This window comes from Apis florea, unplaced genomic scaffold, assembly GCF_048593485.1.
Source record: "Apis florea isolate Af1SG1 unplaced genomic scaffold, ASM4859348v1 contig_3195_pilon, whole genome shotgun sequence".
Taxonomy (NCBI): Eukaryota; Metazoa; Arthropoda; class Insecta; order Hymenoptera; family Apidae; genus Apis; species Apis florea.
Window position 1 is genome coordinate 519416 of NW_028256722.1, and position 24914 is coordinate 544329.

Genomic DNA, 24914 nt, shown 5'->3' on the forward strand with positions numbered 1-24914 from the left:
ATTTAATAAAAAAGACTGCCATCGAAATTCCCTGATCGACGTAAAATTTTTGTCCAAAAAGACGACTTTGTATTAGGAGAACATGATACGATAAGAGGTCGACCGAAAAATTTTTCCAAGAAATGACGTCAAATTCTTGGAACTCTTCGGAAGTGTTCGATCAATCGGTCGACATTTTTCGATGTATCTCGCTTATTTTTCGAGATATTAAAAAATGTTTCGAATAAAAGTTACTTGGTTTCGAGGGGGGCATGTCCTGCTGCTGATCATTTTTTTATAAATAGAAGCGTTAACGAGTTATAAACGCGAATATGGTTTTTTTAAATGGGACTATACATTTTTTAATACACCAGTTGTTGTCCCTTAGTATTCCCTATAGAAAAGTATTAAGCCATATATGGCAAAAAACGTATAGTTTAAAAGATAATTAATATCTTCTAAACTAATGGTTTTTTACAAAAAATACCCCTAATCATTTTTATAGAGAATGCCAAATTGCATACATTGGTGTGTAAAAAAGTGTATAGTGCTATTTAAAAAAATAAAGGTGACCTTCAAAACTTTTTTATAAGTTGTTGTACAAAAAAATTGATGGCACTGAAATACAGCACTTTCGAAACCATGCAACTTTTATTCGAAGCATTTTTTAATATCGTGAAGAATAAGCGAGATATTTAATAAAAAAGACTGCCATCGAAATTCCCTGATCGACGTAAAATTTTTGTCCAAAAAGACGACTTTGTATTAGGAGAACATGATACGATAAGAGGTCGACCGAAAAATTTTTCCAAGAAATGACGTCAAATTCTTGGAACTCTTCGGAAGTGTTCGATCAATCGGTCGACATTTTTCGATGTATCTCGCTTATTTTTCGAGATATTAAAAAATGTTTCGAATAAAAGTTACTTGGTTTCGAGGGGGGCATGTCCTGCTGCTGATCATTTTTTTATAAATAGAAGCGTTAACGAGTTATAAACGCGAATATGGTTTTTTTAAATGGGACTATACATTTTTTAATACACCAGTTGTTGACCCTTAGTATTCCCTATAAAAAAGTATTAAGCCATATATGGCAAAAAACGTATAGTTTAAAAGATAATTAATATCTTCTAAACTAATGGTTTTTTACAAAAAATACCCCTAATCATTTTTATAGAGAATGCCAAATTGCATACATTGGTGTGTAGAAAAGTGTATAGTGCTATTTAAAAAAATAAAGGTGACCTTCAAAACTTTTTTATAAGTTGTTGTACAAAAAAATTGATGGCACTGAAATACAGCCCTTTCGAAACCATGCAACTTTTATTCGAAGCATTTTTTAATATCGTGAAGAATAAGCGAGATATTTAATAAAAAAGACTGCCATCGAAATTCCCTGATCGACGTAAAATTTTTGTCCAAAAAGACGACTTTGTATTAGGAGAACATGATACGATAAGAGGTCGACCGAAAAATTTTTCCAAGAAATGACGTCAAATTCTTGGAACTCTTCGGAAGTGTCCGAACAATCGGTCGACATTTTTCGATGTATCTCGCTTATTTTTCGAGATATTAAAAAATGTTTCGAATAAAAGTTACTTGGTTTCGAGGGGGGCATGTCCTGCTGCTGATCATTTTTTTATAAATAGAAGCGTTAACGAGTTATAAACGCGAATATGGTTTTTTTAAATGGGACTATACATTTTTTAATACACCAGTTGTTGTCCCTTAGTATTCCCTATAAAAAAGTATTAAGCCATATATGGCAAAAAACGTATAGTTTAAAAGATAATTAATATCTTCTAAACTAATGGTTTTTTACAAAAAATACCCCTAATCATTTTTATAGAGAATGCCAAATTGCATACATTGGTGTGTAGAAAAGTGTATAGTGCTATTTAAAAAAATAAAGGTGACCTTCAAAACTTTTTTATAAGTTGTTGTACAAAAAAATTGATGGCACTGAAATACAGCCCTTTCGAAACCATGCAACTTTTATTCGAAGCATTTTTTAATATCGTGAAGAATAAGCGAGATATTTAATAAAAAAGACTGCCATCGAAATTCCCTGATCGACGTAAAATTTTTGTCCAAAAAGACGACTTTGTATTAGGAGAACATGATACGATAAGAGGTCGACCGAAAAATTTTTCCAAGAAATGACGTCAAATTCTTGGAACTCTTCGGAAGTGTTCGAACAATCGGTCGACATTTTTCGATGTATCTCGCTTATTTTTCGAGATATTAAAAAATGTTTCGAATAAAAGTTACTTGGTTTCGAGGGGGGCATGTCCTGCTGCTGATCATTTTTTTATAAATAGAAGCGTTAACGAGTTATAAACGCGAATATGGTTTTTTTAAATGGGACTATACATTTTTTAATACACCAGTTGTTGTCCCTTAGTATTCCCTATAAAAAAGTATTAAGCCATATATGGCAAAAAACGTATAGTTTAAAAGATAATTAATATCTTCTAAACTAATGGTTTTTTACAAAAAATACCCCTAATCATTTTTATAGAGAATGCCAAATTGCATACATTGGTGTGTAAAAAAGTGTATAGTGCTATTTAAAAAAATAAAGGTGACCTTCAAAACTTTTTTATAAGTTGTTGTACAAAAAAATTGATGGCACTGAAATACAGCCCTTTCGAAACCATGCAACTTTTATTCGAAGCATTTTTTAATATCGTGAAGAATAAGCGAGATATTTAATAAAAAAGACTGCCATCGAAATTCCCTGATCGACGTAAAATTTTTGTCCAAAAAGACGACTTTGTATTAGGAGAACATGATACGATAAGAGGTCGACCGAAAAATTTTTCCAAGAAATGACGTCAAATTCTTGGAACTCTTCGGAAGTGTTCGATCAATCGGTCGACATTTTTCGATGTATCTCGCTTATTTTTCGAGATATTAAAAAATGTTTCGAATAAAAGTTACTTGGTTTCGAGGGGGGCATGTCCTGCTGCTGATCATTTTTTTATAAATAGAAGCGTTAACGAGTTATAAACGCGAATATGGTTTTTTTAAATGGGACTATACATTTTTTAATACACCAGTTGTTGTCCCTTAGTATTCCCTATAAAAAAGTATTAAGCCATATATGGCAAAAAACGTATAGTTTAAAAGATAATTAATATCTTCTAAACTAATGGTTTTTTACAAAAAATACCCCTAATCATTTTTATAGAGAATGCCAAATTGCATACATTGGTGTGTAAAAAAGTGTATAGTGCTATTTAAAAAAATAAAGGTGACCTTCAAAACTTTTTTATAAGTTGTTGTACAAAAAAATTGATGGCACTGAAATACAGCCCTTTCGAAACCATGCAACTTTTATTCGAAGCATTTTTTAATATCGTGAAGAATAAGCGAGATATTTAATAAAAAAGACTGCCATCGAAATTCCCTGATCGACGTAAAATTTTTGTCCAAAAAGACGACTTTGTATTAGGAGAACATGATACGATAAGAGGTCGACCGAAAAATTTTTCCAAGAAATGACGTCAAATTCTTGGAACTCTTCGGAAGTGTTCGAACAATCGGTCGACATTTTTCGATGTATCTCGCTTATTTTTCGAGATATTAAAAAATGTTTCGAATAAAAGTTACTTGGTTTCGAGGGGGGCATGTCCTGCTGCTGATCATTTTTTTATAAATAGAAGCGTTAACGAGTTATAAACGCGAATATGGTTTTTTTAAATGGGACTATACATTTTTTAATACACCAGTTGTTGTCCCTTAGTATTCCCTATAAAAAAGTATTAAGCCATATATGGCAAAAAACGTATAGTTTAAAAGATAATTAATATCTTCTAAACTAATGGTTTTTTACAAAAAATACCCCTAATCATTTTTATAGAGAATGCCAAATTGCATACATTGGTGTGTAAAAAAGTGTATAGTGCTATTTAAAAAAATAAAGGTGACCTTCAAAACTTTTTTATAAGTTGTTGTACAAAAAAATTGATGGCACTGAAATACAGCCCTTTCGAAACCATGCAACTTTTATTCGAAGCATTTTTTAATATCGTGAAGAATAAGCGAGATATTTAATAAAAAAGACTGCCATCGAAATTCCCTGATCGACGTAAAATTTTTGTCCAAAAAGACGACTTTGTATTAGGAGAACATGATACGATAAGAGGTCGACCGAAAAATTTTTCCAAGAAATGACGTCAAATTCTTGGAACTCTTCGGAAGTGTTCGATCAATCGGTCGACATTTTTCGATGTATCTCGCTTATTTTTCGAGATATTAAAAATGTTTCGAATAAAAGTTACTTGGTTTCGAGGGGGGCATGTCCTGCTGCTGATCATTTTTTTATAAATAGAAGCGTTAACGAGTTATAAACGCGAATATGGTTTTTTTAAATGGGACTATACATTTTTTAATACACCAGTTGTTGTCCCTTAGTATTCCCTATAAAAAAGTATTAAGCCATATATGGCAAAAAACGTATAGTTTAAAAGATAATTAATATCTTCTAAACTAATGGTTTTTTACAAAAAATACCCCTAATCATTTTTATAGAGAATGCCAAATTGCATACATTGGTGTGTAGAAAAGTGTATAGTGCTATTTAAAAAAATAAAGGTGACCTTCAAAACTTTTTTATAAGTTGTTGTACAAAAAAATTGATGGCACTGAAATGCAGCCCTTTCGAAACCATGCAACTTTTATTCGAAGCATTTTTTAATATCGTGAAGAATAAGCGAGATATTTAATAAAAAAGACTGCCATCGAAATTCCCTGATCGGCGTAAAATTTTTGTCCAAAAAGACGACTTTGTATTAGGAGAACATGATACGATAAGAGGTCGATCGAAAAATTTTTCCAAGAAATGACGTCAAATTCTCGGAATCTCTGAAATTCCTGGAAATGACGTCGAGTTCTCAGAATCTCTAAAATTCTTGGAACATGGGTCTAGTTCTGTGTATCTCTAAAATTCTTGGAAGTGACGTCAAATTCTTGGAACTTTTCGGAAGTGTTCCAACAATCGGTCGACATTTTTCGATGTATCTCGCTTATTTTTCGAGATATTAAAAAATGTTTCGAATAAAAGTTACTTGGTTTCGAGGGGGGCATGTCCTGCTGCTGATCATTTTTTTATAAATAGAAGCGTTAACGAGTTATAAACGCGAATATGGTTTTTTTAAATGGGACTATACATTTTTTAATACACCAGTTGTTGTCCCTTAGTATTCCCTATAAAAAAGTATTAAGCCATATATGGCAAAAAACGTATAGTTTAAAAGATAATTAATATCTTCTAAACTAATGGTTTTTTACAAAAAATACCCCTAATCATTTTTATAGAGAATGCCAAATTGCATACATTGGTGTGTAAAAAAGTGTATAGTGCTATTTAAAAAAATAAAGGTGACCTTCAAAACTTTTTTATAAGTTGTTGTACAAAAAAATTGATGGCACTGAAATACAGCCCTTTCGAAACCATGCAACTTTTATTCGAAGCATTTTTTAATATCGTGAAGAATAAGCGAGATATTTAATAAAAAAGACTGCCATCGAAATTCCCTGATCGACGTAAAATTTTTGTCCAAAAAGACGACTTTGTATTAGGAGAACATGATACGATAAGAGGTCGACCGAAAAATTTTTCCAAGAAATGACGTCAAATTCTTGGAACTTTTCGGAAGTGTTCCAACAATCGGTCGACATTTTTCGATGTATCTCGCTTATTTTTCGAGATATTAAAAAATGTTTCGAATAAAAGTTACTTGGTTTCGAGGGGGGCATGTCCTGCTGCTGATCATTTTTTTATAAATAGAAGCGTTAACGAGTTATAAACGCGAATATGGTTTTTTTAAATGGGACTATACATTTTTTAATACACCAGTTGTTGTCCCTTAGTATTCCCTATAAAAAAGTATTAAGCCATATATGGCAAAAAACGTATAGTTTAAAAGATAATTAATATCTTCTAAACTAATGGTTTTTTACAAAAAATACCCCTAATCATTTTTATAGAGAATGCCAAATTGCATACATTGGTGTGTAAAAAAGTGTATAGTGCTATTTAAAAAAATAAAGGTGACCTTCAAAACTTTTTTATAAGTTGTTGTACAAAAAAATTGATGGCACTGAAATACAGCCCTTTCGAAACCATGCAACTTTTATTCGAAGCATTTTTTAATATCGTGAAGAATAAGCGAGATATTTAATAAAAAAGACTGCCATCGAAATTCCCTGATCGACGTAAAATTTTTGTCCAAAAAGACGACTTTGTATTAGGAGAACATGATACGATAAGAGGTCGACCGAAAAATTTTTCCAAGAAATGACGTCAAATTCTTGGAACTTTTCGGAAGTGTTCGAACAATCGGTCGACATTTTTCGATGTATCTCGCTTATTTTTCGAGATATTAAAAAATGTTTCGAATAAAAGTTACTTGGTTTCGAGGGGGGCATGTCCTGCTGCTGATCATTTTTTTATAAATAGAAGCGTTAACGAGTTATAAACGCGAATATGGTTTTTTTAAATGGGACTATACATTTTTTAATACACCAGTTGTTGTCCCTTAGTATTCCCTATAAAAAAGTATTAAGCCATATATGGCAAAAAACGTATAGTTTAAAAGATAATTAATATCTTCTAAACTAATGGTTTTTTACAAAAAATACCCCTAATCATTTTTATAGAGAATGCCAAATTGCATACATTGGTGTGTAAAAAAGTGTATAGTGCTATTTAAAAAAATAAAGGTGACCTTCAAAACTTTTTTATAAGTTGTTGTACAAAAAAATTGATGGCACTGAAATACAGCCCTTTCGAAACCATGCAACTTTTATTCGAAGCATTTTTTAATATCGTGAAGAATAAGCGAGATATTTAATAAAAAAGACTGCCATCGAAATTCCCTGATCGACGTAAAATTTTTGTCCAAAAAGACGACTTTGTATTAGGAGAACATGATACGATAAGAGGTCGACCGAAAAATTTTTCCAAGAAATGACGTCAAATTCTTGGAACTTTTCGGAAGTGTTCGAACAATCGGTCGACATTTTTCGATGTATCTCGCTTATTTTTCGAGATATTAAAAAATGTTTCGAATAAAAGTTACTTGGTTTCGAGGGGGGCATGTCCTGCTGCTGATCATTTTTTTATAAATAGAAGCGTTAACGAGTTATAAACGCGAATATGGTTTTTTTAAATGGGACTATACATTTTTTAATACACCAGTTGTTGTCCCTTAGTATTCCCTATAAAAAAGTATTAAGCCATATATGGCAAAAAACGTATAGTTTAAAAGATAATTAATATCTTCTAAACTAATGGTTTTTTACAAAAAATACCCCTAATCATTTTTATAGAGAATGCCAAATTGCATACATTGGTGTGTAGAAAAGTGTATAGTGCTATTTAAAAAAATAAAGGTGACCTTCAAAACTTTTTTATAAGTTGTTGTACAAAAAAATTGATGGCACTGAAATGCAGCCCTTTCGAAACCATGCAACTTTTATTCGAAGCATTTTTTAATATCGTGAAGAATAAGCGAGATATTTAATAAAAAAGACTGCCATCGAAATTCCCTGATCGGCGTAAAATTTTTGTCCAAAAAGACGACTTTGTATTAGGAGAACATGATACGATAAGAGGTCGATCGAAAAATTTTTCCAAGAAATGACGTCAAATTCTCGGAATCTCTGAAATTCCTGGAAATGACGTCGAGTTCTCAGAATCTCTAAAATTCTTGGAACATGGGTCTAGTTCTGTGTATCTCTAAAATTCTTGGAAGTGACGTCAAATTCTTGGAACTTTTCGGAAGTGTTCCAACAATCGGTCGACATTTTTCGATGTATCTCGCTTATTTTTCGAGATATTAAAAAATGTTTCGAATAAAAGTTACTTGGTTTCGAGGGGGGCATGTCCTGCTGCTGATCATTTTTTTATAAATAGAAGCGTTAACGAGTTATAAACGCGAATATGGTTTTTTTAAATGGGACTATACATTTTTTAATACACCAGTTGTTGTCCCTTAGTATTCCCTATAAAAAAGTATTAAGCCATATATGGCAAAAAACGTATAGTTTAAAAGATAATTAATATCTTCTAAACTAATGGTTTTTTACAAAAAATACCCCTAATCATTTTTATAGAGAATGCCAAATTGCATACATTGGTGTGTAGAAAAGTGTATAGTGCTATTTAAAAAAATAAAGGTGACCTTCAAAACTTTTTTATAAGTTGTTGTACAAAAAAATTGATGGCACTGAAATGCAGCCCTTTCGAAACCATGCAACTTTTATTCGAAGCATTTTTTAATATCGTGAAGAATAAGCGAGATATTTAATAAAAAAGACTGCCATCGAAATTCCCTGATCGGCGTAAAATTTTTGTCCAAAAAGACGACTTTGTATTAGGAGAACATGATACGATAAGAGGTCGATCGAAAAATTTTTCCAAGAAATGACGTCAAATTCTCGGAATCTCTGAAATTCCTGGAAATGACGTCGAGTTCTCAGAATCTCTAAAATTCTTGGAACATGGGTCTAGTTCTGTGTATCTCTAAAATTCTTGGAAGTGACGTCAAATTCTTGGAACTTTTCGGAAGTGTTCCAACAATCGGTCGACATTTTTCGATGTATCTCGCTTATTTTTCGAGATATTAAAAAATGTTTCGAATAAAAGTTACTTGGTTTCGAGGGGGGCATGTCCTGCTGCTGATCATTTTTTTATAAATAGAAGCGTTAACGAGTTATAAACGCGAATATGGTTTTTTTAAATGGGACTATACATTTTTTAATACACCAGTTGTTGTCCCTTAGTATTCCCTATAAAAAAGTATTAAGCCATATATGGCAAAAAACGTATAGTTTAAAAGATAATTAATATCTTCTAAACTAATGGTTTTTTACAAAAAATACCCCTAATCATTTTTATAGAGAATGCCAAATTGCATACATTGGTGTGTAAAAAAGTGTATAGTGCTATTTAAAAAAATAAAGGTGACCTTCAAAACTTTTTTATAAGTTGTTGTACAAAAAAATTGATGGCACTGAAATACAGCCCTTTCGAAACCATGCAACTTTTATTCGAAGCATTTTTTAATATCGTGAAGAATAAGCGAGATATTTAATAAAAAAGACTGCCATCGAAATTCCCTGATCGACGTAAAATTTTTGTCCAAAAAGACGACTTTGTATTAGGAGAACATGATACGATAAGAGGTCGACCGAAAAATTTTTCCAAGAAATGACGTCAAATTCTTGGAACTTTTCGGAAGTGTTCGAACAATCGGTCGACATTTTTCGATGTATCTCGCTTATTTTTCGAGATATTAAAAAATGTTTCGAATAAAAGTTACTTGGTTTCGAGGGGGGCATGTCCTGCTGCTGATCATTTTTTTATAAATAGAAGCGTTAACGAGTTATAAACGCGAATATGGTTTTTTTAAATGGGACTATACATTTTTTAATACACCAGTTGTTGTCCCTTAGTATTCCCTATAAAAAAGTATTAAGCCATATATGGCAAAAAACGTATAGTTTAAAAGATAATTAATATCTTCTAAACTAATGGTTTTTTACAAAAAATACCCCTAATCATTTTTATAGAGAATGCCAAATTGCATACATTGGTGTGTAAAAAAGTGTATAGTGCTATTTAAAAAAATAAAGGTGACCTTCAAAACTTTTTTATAAGTTGTTGTACAAAAAAATTGATGGCACTGAAATACAGCCCTTTCGAAACCATGCAACTTTTATTCGAAGCATTTTTTAATATCGTGAAGAATAAGCGAGATATTTAATAAAAAAGACTGCCATCGAAATTCCCTGATCGACGTAAAATTTTTGTCCAAAAAGACGACTTTGTATTAGGAGAACATGATACGATAAGAGGTCGACCGAAAAATTTTTCCAAGAAATGACGTCAAATTCTTGGAACTTTTCGGAAGTGTTCGAACAATCGGTCGACATTTTTCGATGTATCTCGCTTATTTTTCGAGATATTAAAAAATGTTTCGAATAAAAGTTACTTGGTTTCGAGGGGGGCATGTCCTGCTGCTGATCATTTTTTTATAAATAGAAGCGTTAACGAGTTATAAACGCGAATATGGTTTTTTTAAATGGGACTATACATTTTTTAATACACCAGTTGTTGTCCCTTAGTATTCCCTATAAAAAAGTATTAAGCCATATATGGCAAAAAACGTATAGTTTAAAAGATAATTAATATCTTCTAAACTAATGGTTTTTTACAAAAAATACCCCTAATCATTTTTATAGAGAATGCCAAATTGCATACATTGGTGTGTAAAAAAGTGTATAGTGCTATTTAAAAAAATAAAGGTGACCTTCAAAACTTTTTTATAAGTTGTTGTACAAAAAAATTGATGGCACTGAAATACAGCCCTTTCGAAACCATGCAACTTTTATTCGAAGCATTTTTTAATATCGTGAAGAATAAGCGAGATATTTAATAAAAAAGACTGCCATCGAAATTCCCTGATCGACGTAAAATTTTTGTCCAAAAAGACGACTTTGTATTAGGAGAACATGATACGATAAGAGGTCGACCGAAAAATTTTTCCAAGAAATGACGTCAAATTCTTGGAACTCTTCGGAAGTGTTCGATCAATCGGTCGACATTTTTCGATGTATCTCGCTTATTTTTCGAGATATTAAAAATGTTTCGAATAAAAGTTACTTGGTTTCGAGGGGGGCATGTCCTGCTGCTGATCATTTTTTTATAAATAGAAGCGTTAACGAGTTATAAACGCGAATATGGTTTTTTTAAATGGGACTATACATTTTTTAATACACCAGTTGTTGTCCCTTAGTATTCCCTATAAAAAAGTATTAAGCCATATATGGCAAAAAACGTATAGTTTAAAAGATAATTAATATCTTCTAAACTAATGGTTTTTTACAAAAAATACCCCTAATCATTTTTATAGAGAATGCCAAATTGCATACATTGGTGTGTAGAAAAGTGTATAGTGCTATTTAAAAAAATAAAGGTGACCTTCAAAACTTTTTTATAAGTTGTTGTACAAAAAAATTGATGGCACTGAAATGCAGCCCTTTCGAAACCATGCAACTTTTATTCGAAGCATTTTTTAATATCGTGAAGAATAAGCGAGATATTTAATAAAAAAGACTGCCATCGAAATTCCCTGATCGGCGTAAAATTTTTGTCCAAAAAGACGACTTTGTATTAGGAGAACATGATACGATAAGAGGTCGATCGAAAAATTTTTCCAAGAAATGACGTCAAATTCTCGGAATCTCTGAAATTCCTGGAAATGACGTCGAGTTCTCAGAATCTCTAAAATTCTTGGAACATGGGTCTAGTTCTGTGTATCTCTAAAATTCTTGGAAGTGACGTCAAATTCTTGGAACTTTTCGGAAGTGTTCCAACAATCGGTCGACATTTTTCGATGTATCTCGCTTATTTTTCGAGATATTAAAAAATGTTTCGAATAAAAGTTACTTGGTTTCGAGGGGGGCATGTCCTGCTGCTGATCATTTTTTTATAAATAGAAGCGTTAACGAGTTATAAACGCGAATATGGTTTTTTTAAATGGGACTATACATTTTTTAATACACCAGTTGTTGTCCCTTAGTATTCCCTATAAAAAAGTATTAAGCCATATATGGCAAAAAACGTATAGTTTAAAAGATAATTAATATCTTCTAAACTAATGGTTTTTTACAAAAAATACCCCTAATCATTTTTATAGAGAATGCCAAATTGCATACATTGGTGTGTAAAAAAGTGTATAGTGCTATTTAAAAAAATAAAGGTGACCTTCAAAACTTTTTTATAAGTTGTTGTACAAAAAAATTGATGGCACTGAAATACAGCCCTTTCGAAACCATGCAACTTTTATTCGAAGCATTTTTTAATATCGTGAAGAATAAGCGAGATATTTAATAAAAAAGACTGCCATCGAAATTCCCTGATCGACGTAAAATTTTTGTCCAAAAAGACGACTTTGTATTAGGAGAACATGATACGATAAGAGGTCGACCGAAAAATTTTTCCAAGAAATGACGTCAAATTCTTGGAACTTTTCGGAAGTGTTCGAACAATCGGTCGACATTTTTCGATGTATCTCGCTTATTTTTCGAGATATTAAAAAATGTTTCGAATAAAAGTTACTTGGTTTCGAGGGGGGCATGTCCTGCTGCTGATCATTTTTTTATAAATAGAAGCGTTAACGAGTTATAAACGCGAATATGGTTTTTTTAAATGGGACTATACATTTTTTAATACACCAGTTGTTGTCCCTTAGTATTCCCTATAAAAAAGTATTAAGCCATATATGGCAAAAAACGTATAGTTTAAAAGATAATTAATATCTTCTAAACTAATGGTTTTTTACAAAAAATACCCCTAATCATTTTTATAGAGAATGCCAAATTGCATACATTGGTGTGTAAAAAAGTGTATAGTGCTATTTAAAAAAATAAAGGTGACCTTCAAAACTTTTTTATAAGTTGTTGTACAAAAAAATTGATGGCACTGAAATACAGCCCTTTCGAAACCATGCAACTTTTATTCGAAGCATTTTTTAATATCGTGAAGAATAAGCGAGATATTTAATAAAAAAGACTGCCATCGAAATTCCCTGATCGACGTAAAATTTTTGTCCAAAAAGACGACTTTGTATTAGGAGAACATGATACGATAAGAGGTCGACCGAAAAATTTTTCCAAGAAATGACGTCAAATTCTTGGAACTTTTCGGAAGTGTTCGAACAATCGGTCGACATTTTTCGATGTATCTCGCTTATTTTTCGAGATATTAAAAAATGTTTCGAATAAAAGTTACTTGGTTTCGAGGGGGGCATGTCCTGCTGCTGATCATTTTTTTATAAATAGAAGCGTTAACGAGTTATAAACGCGAATATGGTTTTTTTAAATGGGACTATACATTTTTTAATACACCAGTTGTTGTCCCTTAGTATTCCCTATAAAAAAGTATTAAGCCATATATGGCAAAAAACGTATAGTTTAAAAGATAATTAATATCTTCTAAACTAATGGTTTTTTACAAAAAATACCCCTAATCATTTTTATAGAGAATGCCAAATTGCATACATTGGTGTGTAAAAAAGTGTATAGTGCTATTTAAAAAAATAAAGGTGACCTTCAAAACTTTTTTATAAGTTGTTGTACAAAAAAATTGATGGCACTGAAATACAGCCCTTTCGAAACCATGCAACTTTTATTCGAAGCATTTTTTAATATCGTGAAGAATAAGCGAGATATTTAATAAAAAAGACTGCCATCGAAATTCCCTGATCGACGTAAAATTTTTGTCCAAAAAGACGACTTTGTATTAGGAGAACATGATACGATAAGAGGTCGACCGAAAAATTTTTCCAAGAAATGACGTCAAATTCTTGGAACTCTTCGGAAGTGTTCGATCAATCGGTCGACATTTTTCGATGTATCTCGCTTATTTTTCGAGATATTAAAAATGTTTCGAATAAAAGTTACTTGGTTTCGAGGGGGGCATGTCCTGCTGCTGATCATTTTTTTATAAATAGAAGCGTTAACGAGTTATAAACGCGAATATGGTTTTTTTAAATGGGACTATACATTTTTTAATACACCAGTTGTTGTCCCTTAGTATTCCCTATAAAAAAGTATTAAGCCATATATGGCAAAAAACGTATAGTTTAAAAGATAATTAATATCTTCTAAACTAATGGTTTTTTACAAAAAATACCCCTAATCATTTTTATAGAGAATGCCAAATTGCATACATTGGTGTGTAGAAAAGTGTATAGTGCTATTTAAAAAAATAAAGGTGACCTTCAAAACTTTTTTATAAGTTGTTGTACAAAAAAATTGATGGCACTGAAATGCAGCCCTTTCGAAACCATGCAACTTTTATTCGAAGCATTTTTTAATATCGTGAAGAATAAGCGAGATATTTAATAAAAAAGACTGCCATCGAAATTCCCTGATCGGCGTAAAATTTTTGTCCAAAAAGACGACTTTGTATTAGGAGAACATGATACGATAAGAGGTCGATCGAAAAATTTTTCCAAGAAATGACGTCAAATTCTCGGAATCTCTGAAATTCCTGGAAATGACGTCGAGTTCTCAGAATCTCTAAAATTCTTGGAACATGGGTCTAGTTCTGTGTATCTCTAAAATTCTTGGAAGTGACGTCAAATTCTTGGAACTTTTCGGAAGTGTTCCAACAATCGGTCGACATTTTTCGATGTATCTCGCTTATTTTTCGAGATATTAAAAAATGTTTCGAATAAAAGTTACTTGGTTTCGAGGGGGGCATGTCCTGCTGCTGATCATTTTTTTATAAATAGAAGCGTTAACGAGTTATAAACGCGAATATGGTTTTTTTAAATGGGACTATACATTTTTTAATACACCAGTTGTTGTCCCTTAGTATTCCCTATAAAAAAGTATTAAGCCATATATGGCAAAAAACGTATAGTTTAAAAGATAATTAATATCTTCTAAACTAATGGTTTTTTACAAAAAATACCCCTAATCATTTTTATAGAGAATGCCAAATTGCATACATTGGTGTGTAAAAAAGTGTATAGTGCTATTTAAAAAAATAAAGGTGACCTTCAAAACTTTTTTATAAGTTGTTGTACAAAAAAATTGATGGCACTGAAATACAGCCCTTTCGAAACCATGCAACTTTTATTCGAAGCATTTTTTAATATCGTGAAGAATAAGCGAGATATTTAATAAAAAAGACTGCCATCGAAATTCCCTGATCGACGTAAAATTTTTGTCCAAAAAGACGACTTTGTATTAGGAGAACATGATACGATAAGAGGTCGACCGAAAAATTTTTCCAAGAAATGACGTCATCTCGAAACCTCTGGAATTCTTGGAAATGACGTCGAATGCTCGGAACCTGTGAAATTCTTGGAAATGACGTCGAATTCTCGGAACCTGTGAAATTCTTGTAAATAACGTCGTATTCTCGAAACTTTTAATGTTCTTGGAATTGACGTCAAATTCTTGGAAATTTCCAAATGTACTTCGAAGCAGCGATACTTTTAGCCACAAATTAGGACTTTTTATTAGAAGAACATATTATTTTAGAATGTCGCTCGACAAATCTTGCTGGATTTTCAAAGCGAAATTTTTAGTGAGTTTTTTTTAACTTTGTATTAAAAATGGCATACACATTTTGTTTAGGATATCTATTTAAATAGTTATGTTCTTTATAATATAAAATTTTTATTAAATTTTATATATTTACCTGCATACTTACCTATTTCAACTGCTATTTTTCCAATTTAAAGATTCTTTTGTCATTTTTTCAACAGTTTTCTTAATCCTAAGAATACTTACCTTTTTTTATACTTACCTTTTATAGTAAGACATATTATATTTTTACAATATAATTTTAATATGTTTTTTTTTTTTGATTTTTAAGAAATTGAAAAATATAGTAAGCTTGAAATATCTTGCTCTTTGATAATTTAAAAAAATGTTTTGAATAAAAATTAAACAATTTTAATTAGAATTATATTTTTATTATTAATATTTCATAGATGAACTAAGACTTGTCCATCTCAATTTTAATTTTTTAAATAATATGATATATTTTTTAATGGATGTATTTTAGTATTCTATATAAAAAATATTGTAGCATATATTATTATTAATTTAGATAATGCTTATATATTGATAATTGAATATCTCTTTAATTTTATAAGTGATTTAGTAATTTTTATTTAGTAGAAATTTATTCAAATTTATTTATAGAAAATGATATGCTATTTGATTAAAAAATATATGACTTTTATTTAAAAATACAAAGTTTATCTTCGCATATCTTATATATGTTCAATTCAATTACTATATTTATATGCTTTTTTGAGACGATTTAACTTTTATTTGAAACATTTTTTAAACTTACCTGTTATATATTATTGATTGTTGACCACTCTAACATAATTATGTAACTTAATAGATGTGTAAGTTAATAAATTAGTACTAGCAAAGATTGTATATTACGCATATGTTGTTACAAATATTTACACGCAGACATTTAACACTAAACATTTTAGCGAATGATAAAACAGATTCGAAAATTAAAACAGATGTTAGTACGTGTGTAAAGAAAAAAAATTGTCTAAAACAGTTCCTTTGACGATAGATTTACGTTATGATATTAAAATCGATGAGTTGAGAGCTAATCAGTAGCTAATGTTCCAGATTATTCATTGTAATTGAATTCTTTGATAGGTAGAATTAATTTTTTGCGCAATTAATAGAATTTTCTTTTAAATTTTGCATACCTTTCAAGCTTCCAATTAGAAATCAAGTAGAAAAGTCTATTTTTCAACGTGTCTCGTACAGAATCATGCGTGAAACTTAATCTATCTCAAGAAAAAAAAAAAAAAACTTAATAGTCCATCATAAAATGGCGGAAGGTAACAAACAGGGAATTAGTCAATCTTGCTTTAAAGGCTAAGAGGCTTAAACGTTTAATAGACATATTTGCATAATAATTTCGAGATTAACTCTTTTCACGTAATATTAAAGACTGAATAAGTTACCTGTAAGCGATAAATGCATCGTGAACTTTTCCAGAGGCGGCGAGACAACGTCCCAACAGGTAAAGGCTTTGCCCGCTTTTAGGTTCCGCCTCGATGGATTTTTGCAGACAGTGGATGGCAATTGCTTGCTTCTGCTGTCTTGTTATACCAAGCACTGTGCAATCAACCACGTGATACATCCATCCTGTAACAATATATCGAAATTCGAACGATAAATATAATAACGCGTAATCACGTTCACTTAAATTCAATCAAATTAAAACACGATTTTTTTAATTCACGCTATCATTATCGTCCACGATTGATAACAAATTCTAACACTTTCGTCACGAAAGAGGCATAGTACGATAGTAGACGAACAATATAATAGCGCGGTCGTAAAATGCATCAATAGCTAAAATTTTGCAACGAAAATATTATTTTGAAATATCTTTTGAGGCTATAAAAAATGATTACTATTTCTTGCTAGATACACCTTTTTAATATCAAATGCACGGAGAAACGAAACACGCATAATCAAGAGAATATAATTCAATATATGAAAAGACAATAATAATGAAAAGACAAAAATATGGTCTAATTACATTTTAGAACGGTTATCAATAATCCTATTATTATTTTACAATAATTTATTTATACCAATTATCCGTTATTATTTTATTACCTGTTATTACTTTATTGCACTCGTTCATAAAAGCAAGCGTTCTCGTCTTATGTAGTCCTCGTGTTAAGCCAACGTTTAATCCCTCGCAACTAAACCGATCTCTCTTTCACACACACTTCTTCGAAAACTCTTCGCTCCTGATATCTCACGAACAAACAGAACCGCACGTACAAAGATTTGCATTTCACGATGTAATTTCAAGACGTCGAATTGTTTATATTTCACGGGGTTGAAGGGTTGAAAAGTGAGGAAAAAGAAAAAAAAAAAAAAAAAAAAAGAAAAAAAGAAACGAACAGACGACGAATAGAAAGGTGTCGCAGAGCGCGAATCAAGATGAAATCGAAGGACTCTCCAACGTTCCCTTCGAGTAGTTGGATTGCTGCGAATTGTGGATGTGTTGTTGCCTGAACGCTAGACGAGTACCGAACTGAATAGATTTTCGCAGGTATAACCTAGGGTAGCCACTTTTACCCCACTCTCCCTTCGAGGCGGTCTCGAATTACAACCCTCTATAAACATAGGCGTAGAAACGGTTGTACGAGGACCTATGTCTTCTTGGGAAAATAGTCGTTGAGTAGATGGCTAGGATGTCTCTCTGTGCACAAGGAAAATTGTTCATTCGAGATTTCTATACTTCCTTCCTTCCTTCTTTTCTAATTTAAACAAATGATTGTGCCTATCCAACAATGTCTTGGGAAAATAATTCGAATTGATATTCCTTGGATTTTTCTATGCACATGTGGGAACGTTTTTCTCGGGAGTTGATGAATTTTTTTTTGTTTCGCTTTATTCAAATTATCCTGTACTTACGTAGGGACAAAGGGGAATAACTAAAACGTTCCTTTGCGGGGAAAGAAATTATTCAGGAAAGTCAGAAATTATTATTTTGTTCGCAAATATAATTTATAGTCATGGGAAGATACTTCAAAGTGCTTTTTTTTTTTTTTTAAAAGATTTTTTACGATCGACGAATATTTGGATTACACGTTTTTATAAACATAAATATGAATTTTCATTCACTGTTATATTATTATACGTAGTAATGATTATATATACAATCTTATTAATATTTTAATTAATCGATCTATATAGATTTATTTGATTCGAGAAAATTTGGAAATAAACGATCCATAAATCATTATCGATACTATTTGTCATCAATGTAATTACATGTTGCAAGCAGGAAAAAAAAAAAAAAGAAACGAGAAAAGAATCGTGTTCTTACCTAGAAGAAAAATATTCCTTCAGAATATTCTCTTTCACAAAAAAAAAAAAAAAAAAAAAAAAAAATACCTTTTCACTTTTTCATCTCTGATCGATCGAAATATTTTTCCATTTCTGCGACACACACACACACACACACACTTGGAAACGCTCGGTTTTTAATTATAGTAATTCTCGTACCTTTGCACCACGTATTATACTCTGTAAATTAAATACGTGCCGTGGGAAAACGAGAGTTTCGCAACAAGTTGTTACACAATCGTAGAATGCGATGCTAAACGCACGGCGATTCTAAATGGAATTAAGTCGGTCGGCTCATAAAGCATCCGGCGAAATTAAAGCGTCTACTGTGCTCTAATTGTCGCTCGCCATTCATTCATTCATTCTTTCAATTCTATGTTTTCGTTTTTTCCCAACCAATTACACAATGGATCTCGATATTTCATTTCATTTCATCGCATATATTTATTTTACTTCACGTTTCCTTCGTTGCTTCCCCACTCTTTCAACGAGAATTATACGTAACACGGAGAAATATAATTGAACTCCTTCGATAACGATTGATGGTTTGTGTTTTAATTAAGATTATTAATTTATTTTTAATACGTTTTTTTCCTTTTTCGAAAATTTGTTTGAAAATCCGTTCACGATTTGCGTTTTCTCTAGAAAAATTTAAGAAGGGAATAAAGTTTCTTTGATTGGAAAATATTTAAAAAAAATATTAATTTTATTATTATTTTTATTATTTTCATCCGAATTGCAATTATTCGTACAATAACTCGTTGTTAAGCGTTAATTGAAATTGTTTTAATAATAGGATGTATTGCAATCTATTCTAAATTTACTTTGAATGAATGTGAACTAAATTAAAGCGACCATTGTATTGTAATTATACGTATACTTGATTCGTTCGTTTGTTCATTCAACTTGCTTCCTAAATAAGCCTTTATCTAACAATAGTTCCTTACAAATTATAAAATGTATATAGTTTAAACCAATATTATCTATAGTTTAAACCTATATTATCCTTCGCAGTATTTAACGTTAAATTTTGTTGCATCTTTTATTTTCAACTTTTACAAAAAAAACATGTGTTCGCGCACGAATCGACTTTCGCAAGAATTGCGTTTCTTACAGCCTAAAGTCAAAGATTCAAAGAAGAAAAGAAGTGAAAACTGAGGAGAGAGGAGAGGGGATGTAAAATCAATTTAACACGCGTATACATACATCTCTTTTCTTTGTGGAAAGCATCAGAAATTGTTACAAAGTGTATTGTTACAATCGTGGAAAATCTCAGGCCAAAGGTAAACAGTAATAAAGGGACCACACCACACTCTATGATTTACGAACTGTGCCGTTTACAACATAATTTTACAACACACCGATATCATAATCTACCGTGACAATAAAGTCGCAAGCTGTGCTTCAAACGATTATGAAAAGGCAACCCCTGTCTCTTTTGAAACGTCTTCGTTATAAGAAATAAATCTTACCTCTCAACCATACTTTCCTATCTATCGATGTAAAATTTTTTGAAATATTTATGGTACACCATATATATATATATATATATTTGTCAAATCCTATTTCAAATCCTACATGATTTATAACAGGTTTTTCTAATTTATAACATCGCGCGCGATAATATCGATACAAAAATAAATATCTTGATATCGAAGTTTCGTATTACCGTTGAGAAATTATCATTTTTCTCGCGTGTTATCGATGAAAACCACGAGAATACAAGAAGAATACAAAAAAAAAAAAAAAAAAAAAAAAAACACGTGTGTAAAATCACATTTTGTGATTACAGGTTAAAAAAATTTGTATCAAAGAGGAGCAAGAAGTTGAGAAGAAATAAAATTATTGAATGAGGATAAGGGTGTACAAGGCTGAGCTCTGACGACACGGAAGGCCAAGTTATGAAATAAACGAGGGGGAAAAAATCGCGGAAGAAAGAGGGAAAAAAAAAAAAAAAAAAAAAAGGAAGAAGGAACATCGTATCGAACCGGTCCCGATGTGGACACGCGAGAAGCCGTAAACAGGTTGTAAAAGAGTCCTGTACCGTTCAAGACCCGTAAGAATGAGGCTATATAAGCGTGCAGAAGTTTCGAGGCAATTAGCTCGTTCGGTTCCGCCATGGGGGATGGAGGGTGATTGAGAAGGGGCGGGATGTTGTTGCGCTCAACTTTAATAAGTTTGTTTGCTCGTTCTGCTCGCTTTATAGCTTTAATACGTTTGAAATTATTGGGGAGAGGGTTTGTTTGTTGCAAAAACCATGTTAAACGGACAAATCGTTTATTAAAAATTTCACCGTACACGGAAAAAAATTTAATATTTTTCTTGGAATGTTCTGACATAAATAACACGCGCAACGTGTCAAATTTCTGATGGAGAACAGATTTATTGTGCCCACAATTGTGTCCAAAAGTTTCTGCACAATGAAAACGGCCTAGAAGATCTTCAGTACAGGATGGCATTCATCGTCGTAAAACTTGGACTTCCTGGGAGAGGAAACGGCTGGGTCGATCTGTTATAAACTTTTAACTTGCGTCATTAACGTAACTAGTGAATTCTCGCAGACCAATGTCTGGAATCCCAATTTTCCTTTGAAATTTCGCGTGTCGTTCACCTTTATTTACAATTTCCTCTCCCTTCATTTCTCTCCGCTTTCCTCTCTTTCTTATTCCTCTCGTGTTTCGGTATGCAACGAATACGTTAGGAAGCGGGAGAAGGAATAAACACGAGGTCGGGGGCCTCATCATGGAGGCATTTAAATTATCGAAGCAGGATATCGACTTGGTTTCCAAGACGCAGTTTCCAGATACTGGAGGCCGCGTGCCGATGCAATGGCATTTTATTGAGACGACGATCGTTCGTTTTTTCGTCGTTTGATCTCGAGACAGGAATCTTGTCGAGGTTGAAACCTTGTTCCTTGCGGATAGATAATATGCGATATCTTTCGAATTCCTTTGATCGGATAATTAAATCGACGTCGTTAAAACACAACTCGGGATATAATAACGAAAATCGGATAATTTATCTTCTCCACTTCGCGAGCTTAAAATTTTCCAAAATATTTTTCCATCTTCTCCTCTTCCGATACAAATGACAGAATTTTTGGAGAGAAGAAAAAGAAAAAAAAAAGAAAAAATGTCCAAAGATATATTTCAGAATATTTATCTTCTCACGCTTCGATGCGAAACGAATTCTTCCTTTTCCAATTGTTTCCCCTCGCTGAAACGAAATAATTCCAATTTTGGTGATCCGACAAGTGAAAGTAAGAGTCGTGGCTCTTCCTCCCCTAAGAGGAAGAGCTTACCAACCGTTCCTTTCAGGCGTTTTCCTATCCGAACAGCCTTCCGTGTGTCGAGGGATTTTGCGACGCGCAAGTGGGTCAGCACAGCAGCTTGACCTGTATAATCTTTCGGTTCTACCTGCCGTGTCACGTAGCGCACACCGCCTCATTAAACGGCGGCCGAGTACGTTCGTAACACACATTTCATCCGGTTGCATACCGGCCTTAATGCATCGACACTTTGAATATTTCATCCTCTCTTCCTTCGTGCTTTGCATTTTCAACACGTTTTTAAAAAAAAAAGTAGAATATCTTCGACAGGAGATATAGCGGAGAGAATAGTTCTCTCTTCTCTTCTCTTCGTTCCAAAAAAAAATCCGAAATAATAACTCTTCCAATTCGATTTAATTTTGCAGAAAAAATAAGATAAATTACGATCTCATCCTGTGTATATAATAATCGCACATAATTTACGCCGCGTAGCGGAATAAATTCAAAATTCCAACTCTAAATGGGATTTGTCGGATTATTCAGGTAACAGGGCTCGATTATAATTCCATAACTCGAGGCGGCAATCTTGGCGGCCACCGGGTTTAACTCGCCGCTTTAATCCGGCGAGTTAATAACGTGACGAAAGATATGGGCGACGGTGTGGAAATTGCGCCGATGCACGCGCCGCGACGCTCTGCCCCCGCGCTAGTCGATCGGCGGCTTTAGTTGTGCGCCACCACTGCCCTGTCAAAGGTATCGTCGTCTGCTAGCCACGAGACATTCGGCAGGACACACTGTGGCAAACAGGAGGTAAGATGAAGAGAGAGAAAGAAAGAGAGAGAGAGAGAGAGAGAGAGAAGAGTAGGGCGAGTGAAGGTTGGAAGGGGATGGAGAGTGGAAGAAGGGATATTAGAAAAGGGAGGAAGAGGAGGGAGAATCGTTGAAAAAGGAGAAGAGCTAATGAGAGTGAGGGATAGTGGAAAATGGAGAAGTGTGGATTATTTGAAAAGAGAAGGGTGAGGGAATGAGGGAAGAACGAGGGAAAAGAAGATTGTGGAGGGAGAGAAAGAGTTTTAGTAAAAAAAAAAAAAAAAAAAAAAAAAACGACGAAAGAAACTAATGAGAGTGGAGTGATAATGAAAAAGAGGGAAGGAAGATGATGAGAGCTGGTAGATAGAAAGAAGGGGAATGAGAAGGAGAGAGGATGAAAAAAGTTAAAGAGAATAGAGAAAAAAATATTAAAAAATGAGAGCGGGCGAGAGAAAATGAAAGGGGTACTGAACCCTGAAAAGATACGAAGCAGTGGAATAGTGAGAGAATTCAAGGTAATTGAAAAAGGAGAAGTAGAGCGATGAAAGACTAGAGAAAGTGATGAACATGGGGAAAAAAGAGAATTCAACGATGGAGACCGATAGAGAAAGTGGAGAACGTCGCTAAATACTCTACGACCTCGATATTCTCTCTCCAATTATATCCATACTCGATAAGAACCAATTAGAAAAGAATACAGAGGATAAAGGATAAGATAACAGCATCAAAATATTAGCCCAAAAATTTGACGAAAAATTAATTCACTAACTAACTTAAACAAAAAAAAAAAAAAAACAGAGGGGATAAAAAGAAAGAAAAAGGTTAGATAAACGTAGAAAGGGTAAGATTAAAAGGTTCCCACAATGTCTCCTTATCAAATTCGATTCCCTCTTTTCCCCCTTCCTCTTTCTCTCTCTCTCAGCTTTCTTCTCTCGCTCGAATACGCACCCTCCCCCTTGACCCCTCTCTGCTGCCGCCCCATCTCATCGCCAAGCCACCCCAACCCGGAATAAATCAATACACGTGTCTGCTACTTGCTCGTACATTCGGCTGGGGCCTTAAACCGAATCGTCGTCGCGAGGAATTGACAGCTCGCGAAGAGGAAAATAATTCGAAGGCCTGTGATTTCGCACTCTCCGCACACAGGGATGGTTGAGGATTTAATTAAGCCTGCGAAAAAGGATGGAGGGGAGAGAATGACGTTTCTGACCACGTTGCCAGAAAATAATCGATGAAAATAGAAAACTGGATTACTAATTAAGCTACTAAGCGATTTGATTTTACATCTCTCAGAAGTAGAGAAGATATTAATAATTGTCCAATCCTCCACTACCGACATTGTTAAATATTTAATTAGATAAGTTTAGATTTTGGTTTTATATTGTATTTCATAACGATGGATGTACAATATAGAAAAATAGTGAAAGGGAGGATTTGAGAATTGTCTGATAATAATTTAGCTTTATATCGAATAAAGAATAATTTAAATAATTTTGTGATTACAATTCGAAAATACAATTTGACATTCATTACAATGATTATATTTTATGATTAATAAAAATTGTTGTGACTCACCTAATTGACGACAAATGTCGGCCTTCAGGTGGGAAGGTAGAGTTTTTTCCTTGAGCAATGCCTCGTAATGTTCTTTAGCAAGACGATACTTCCCTTGGACTTCGTATAAATGAGCTATGTGAAATTTTACTGAAACACAAAGGGAAACAATATTTTTAGTATTGGCGTTTTATATAACATATTAATAATCATAAAGTATATTATATAAATACACTGTACGTGAATTAAAAAAAGAAAGAGAACAAATGATGTAAATTAATGGCAAAATATTTTAAATAATACAAATATATGTACATATATATGTATAATAATGTTTATGTAACGTTAAAATAATTTATATTAATTGCATTAGTTGATCGATTAATAATTAATTAATTTTATGGTTGTATTTATTCTATAATAACCTATTTGAATTTAGAACCGTATCGTACAAATTTGAATATACGAAACAACAAACGTGATATTACAAAAAGATCGTATTATTAATTACGTGCTACAATTATAATAGATAATGCATAACCAACGATAATTACAACGTTACGTTCCTGTTATGATTTTAATTAAAAAGAAAATAATAATAATAATAAAATTCAAATTCAATTTATAATTATATCTTAAGAATATAAAATACAATTAATTTCAATTTCAATTCTCTATTAATTTATAATACAGCCATAAAATTGTGAATAATAATAATAATAATAATAATAATGTTTTAAAATATCAATTTTCAATTATTACTTGATTTTTATCACATTGCAGTCGATGCAAACTCGATGGACAGCGTTTTTATTAAGTCCGGTTACTTTATAAGCGAAAACTTCCGGATGATGAAGAC

The 24914-nt window shown here is 32.3% G+C and overlaps 1 protein-coding gene across 5 annotated transcripts in view; it reads right to left on the minus strand.

Moving 5' to 3' along the window:
- The window catches only part of Utx (Utx histone demethylase), a 113589-nt gene that overhangs the window by 16303 nt on the left and 72372 nt on the right, over positions 1-24914 (minus strand). For all 5 annotated transcript variants that reach the window (XR_015292709.1, XM_086910672.1, XM_086910671.1 and 2 more), the window contains 2 exons: positions 24077-24205; positions 16515-16698 (listed from right to left, as the gene is read on the minus strand). Coding sequence is in view for 4 of the 5 variants with exons in the window: in XM_086910672.1 (XP_086766798.1) it covers positions 16515-16698; positions 24077-24205 (313 nt within the window). In the remaining variant the exon portion in view is untranslated. The remainder of the gene's footprint in view (positions 1-16514; positions 16699-24076; positions 24206-24914) is intronic.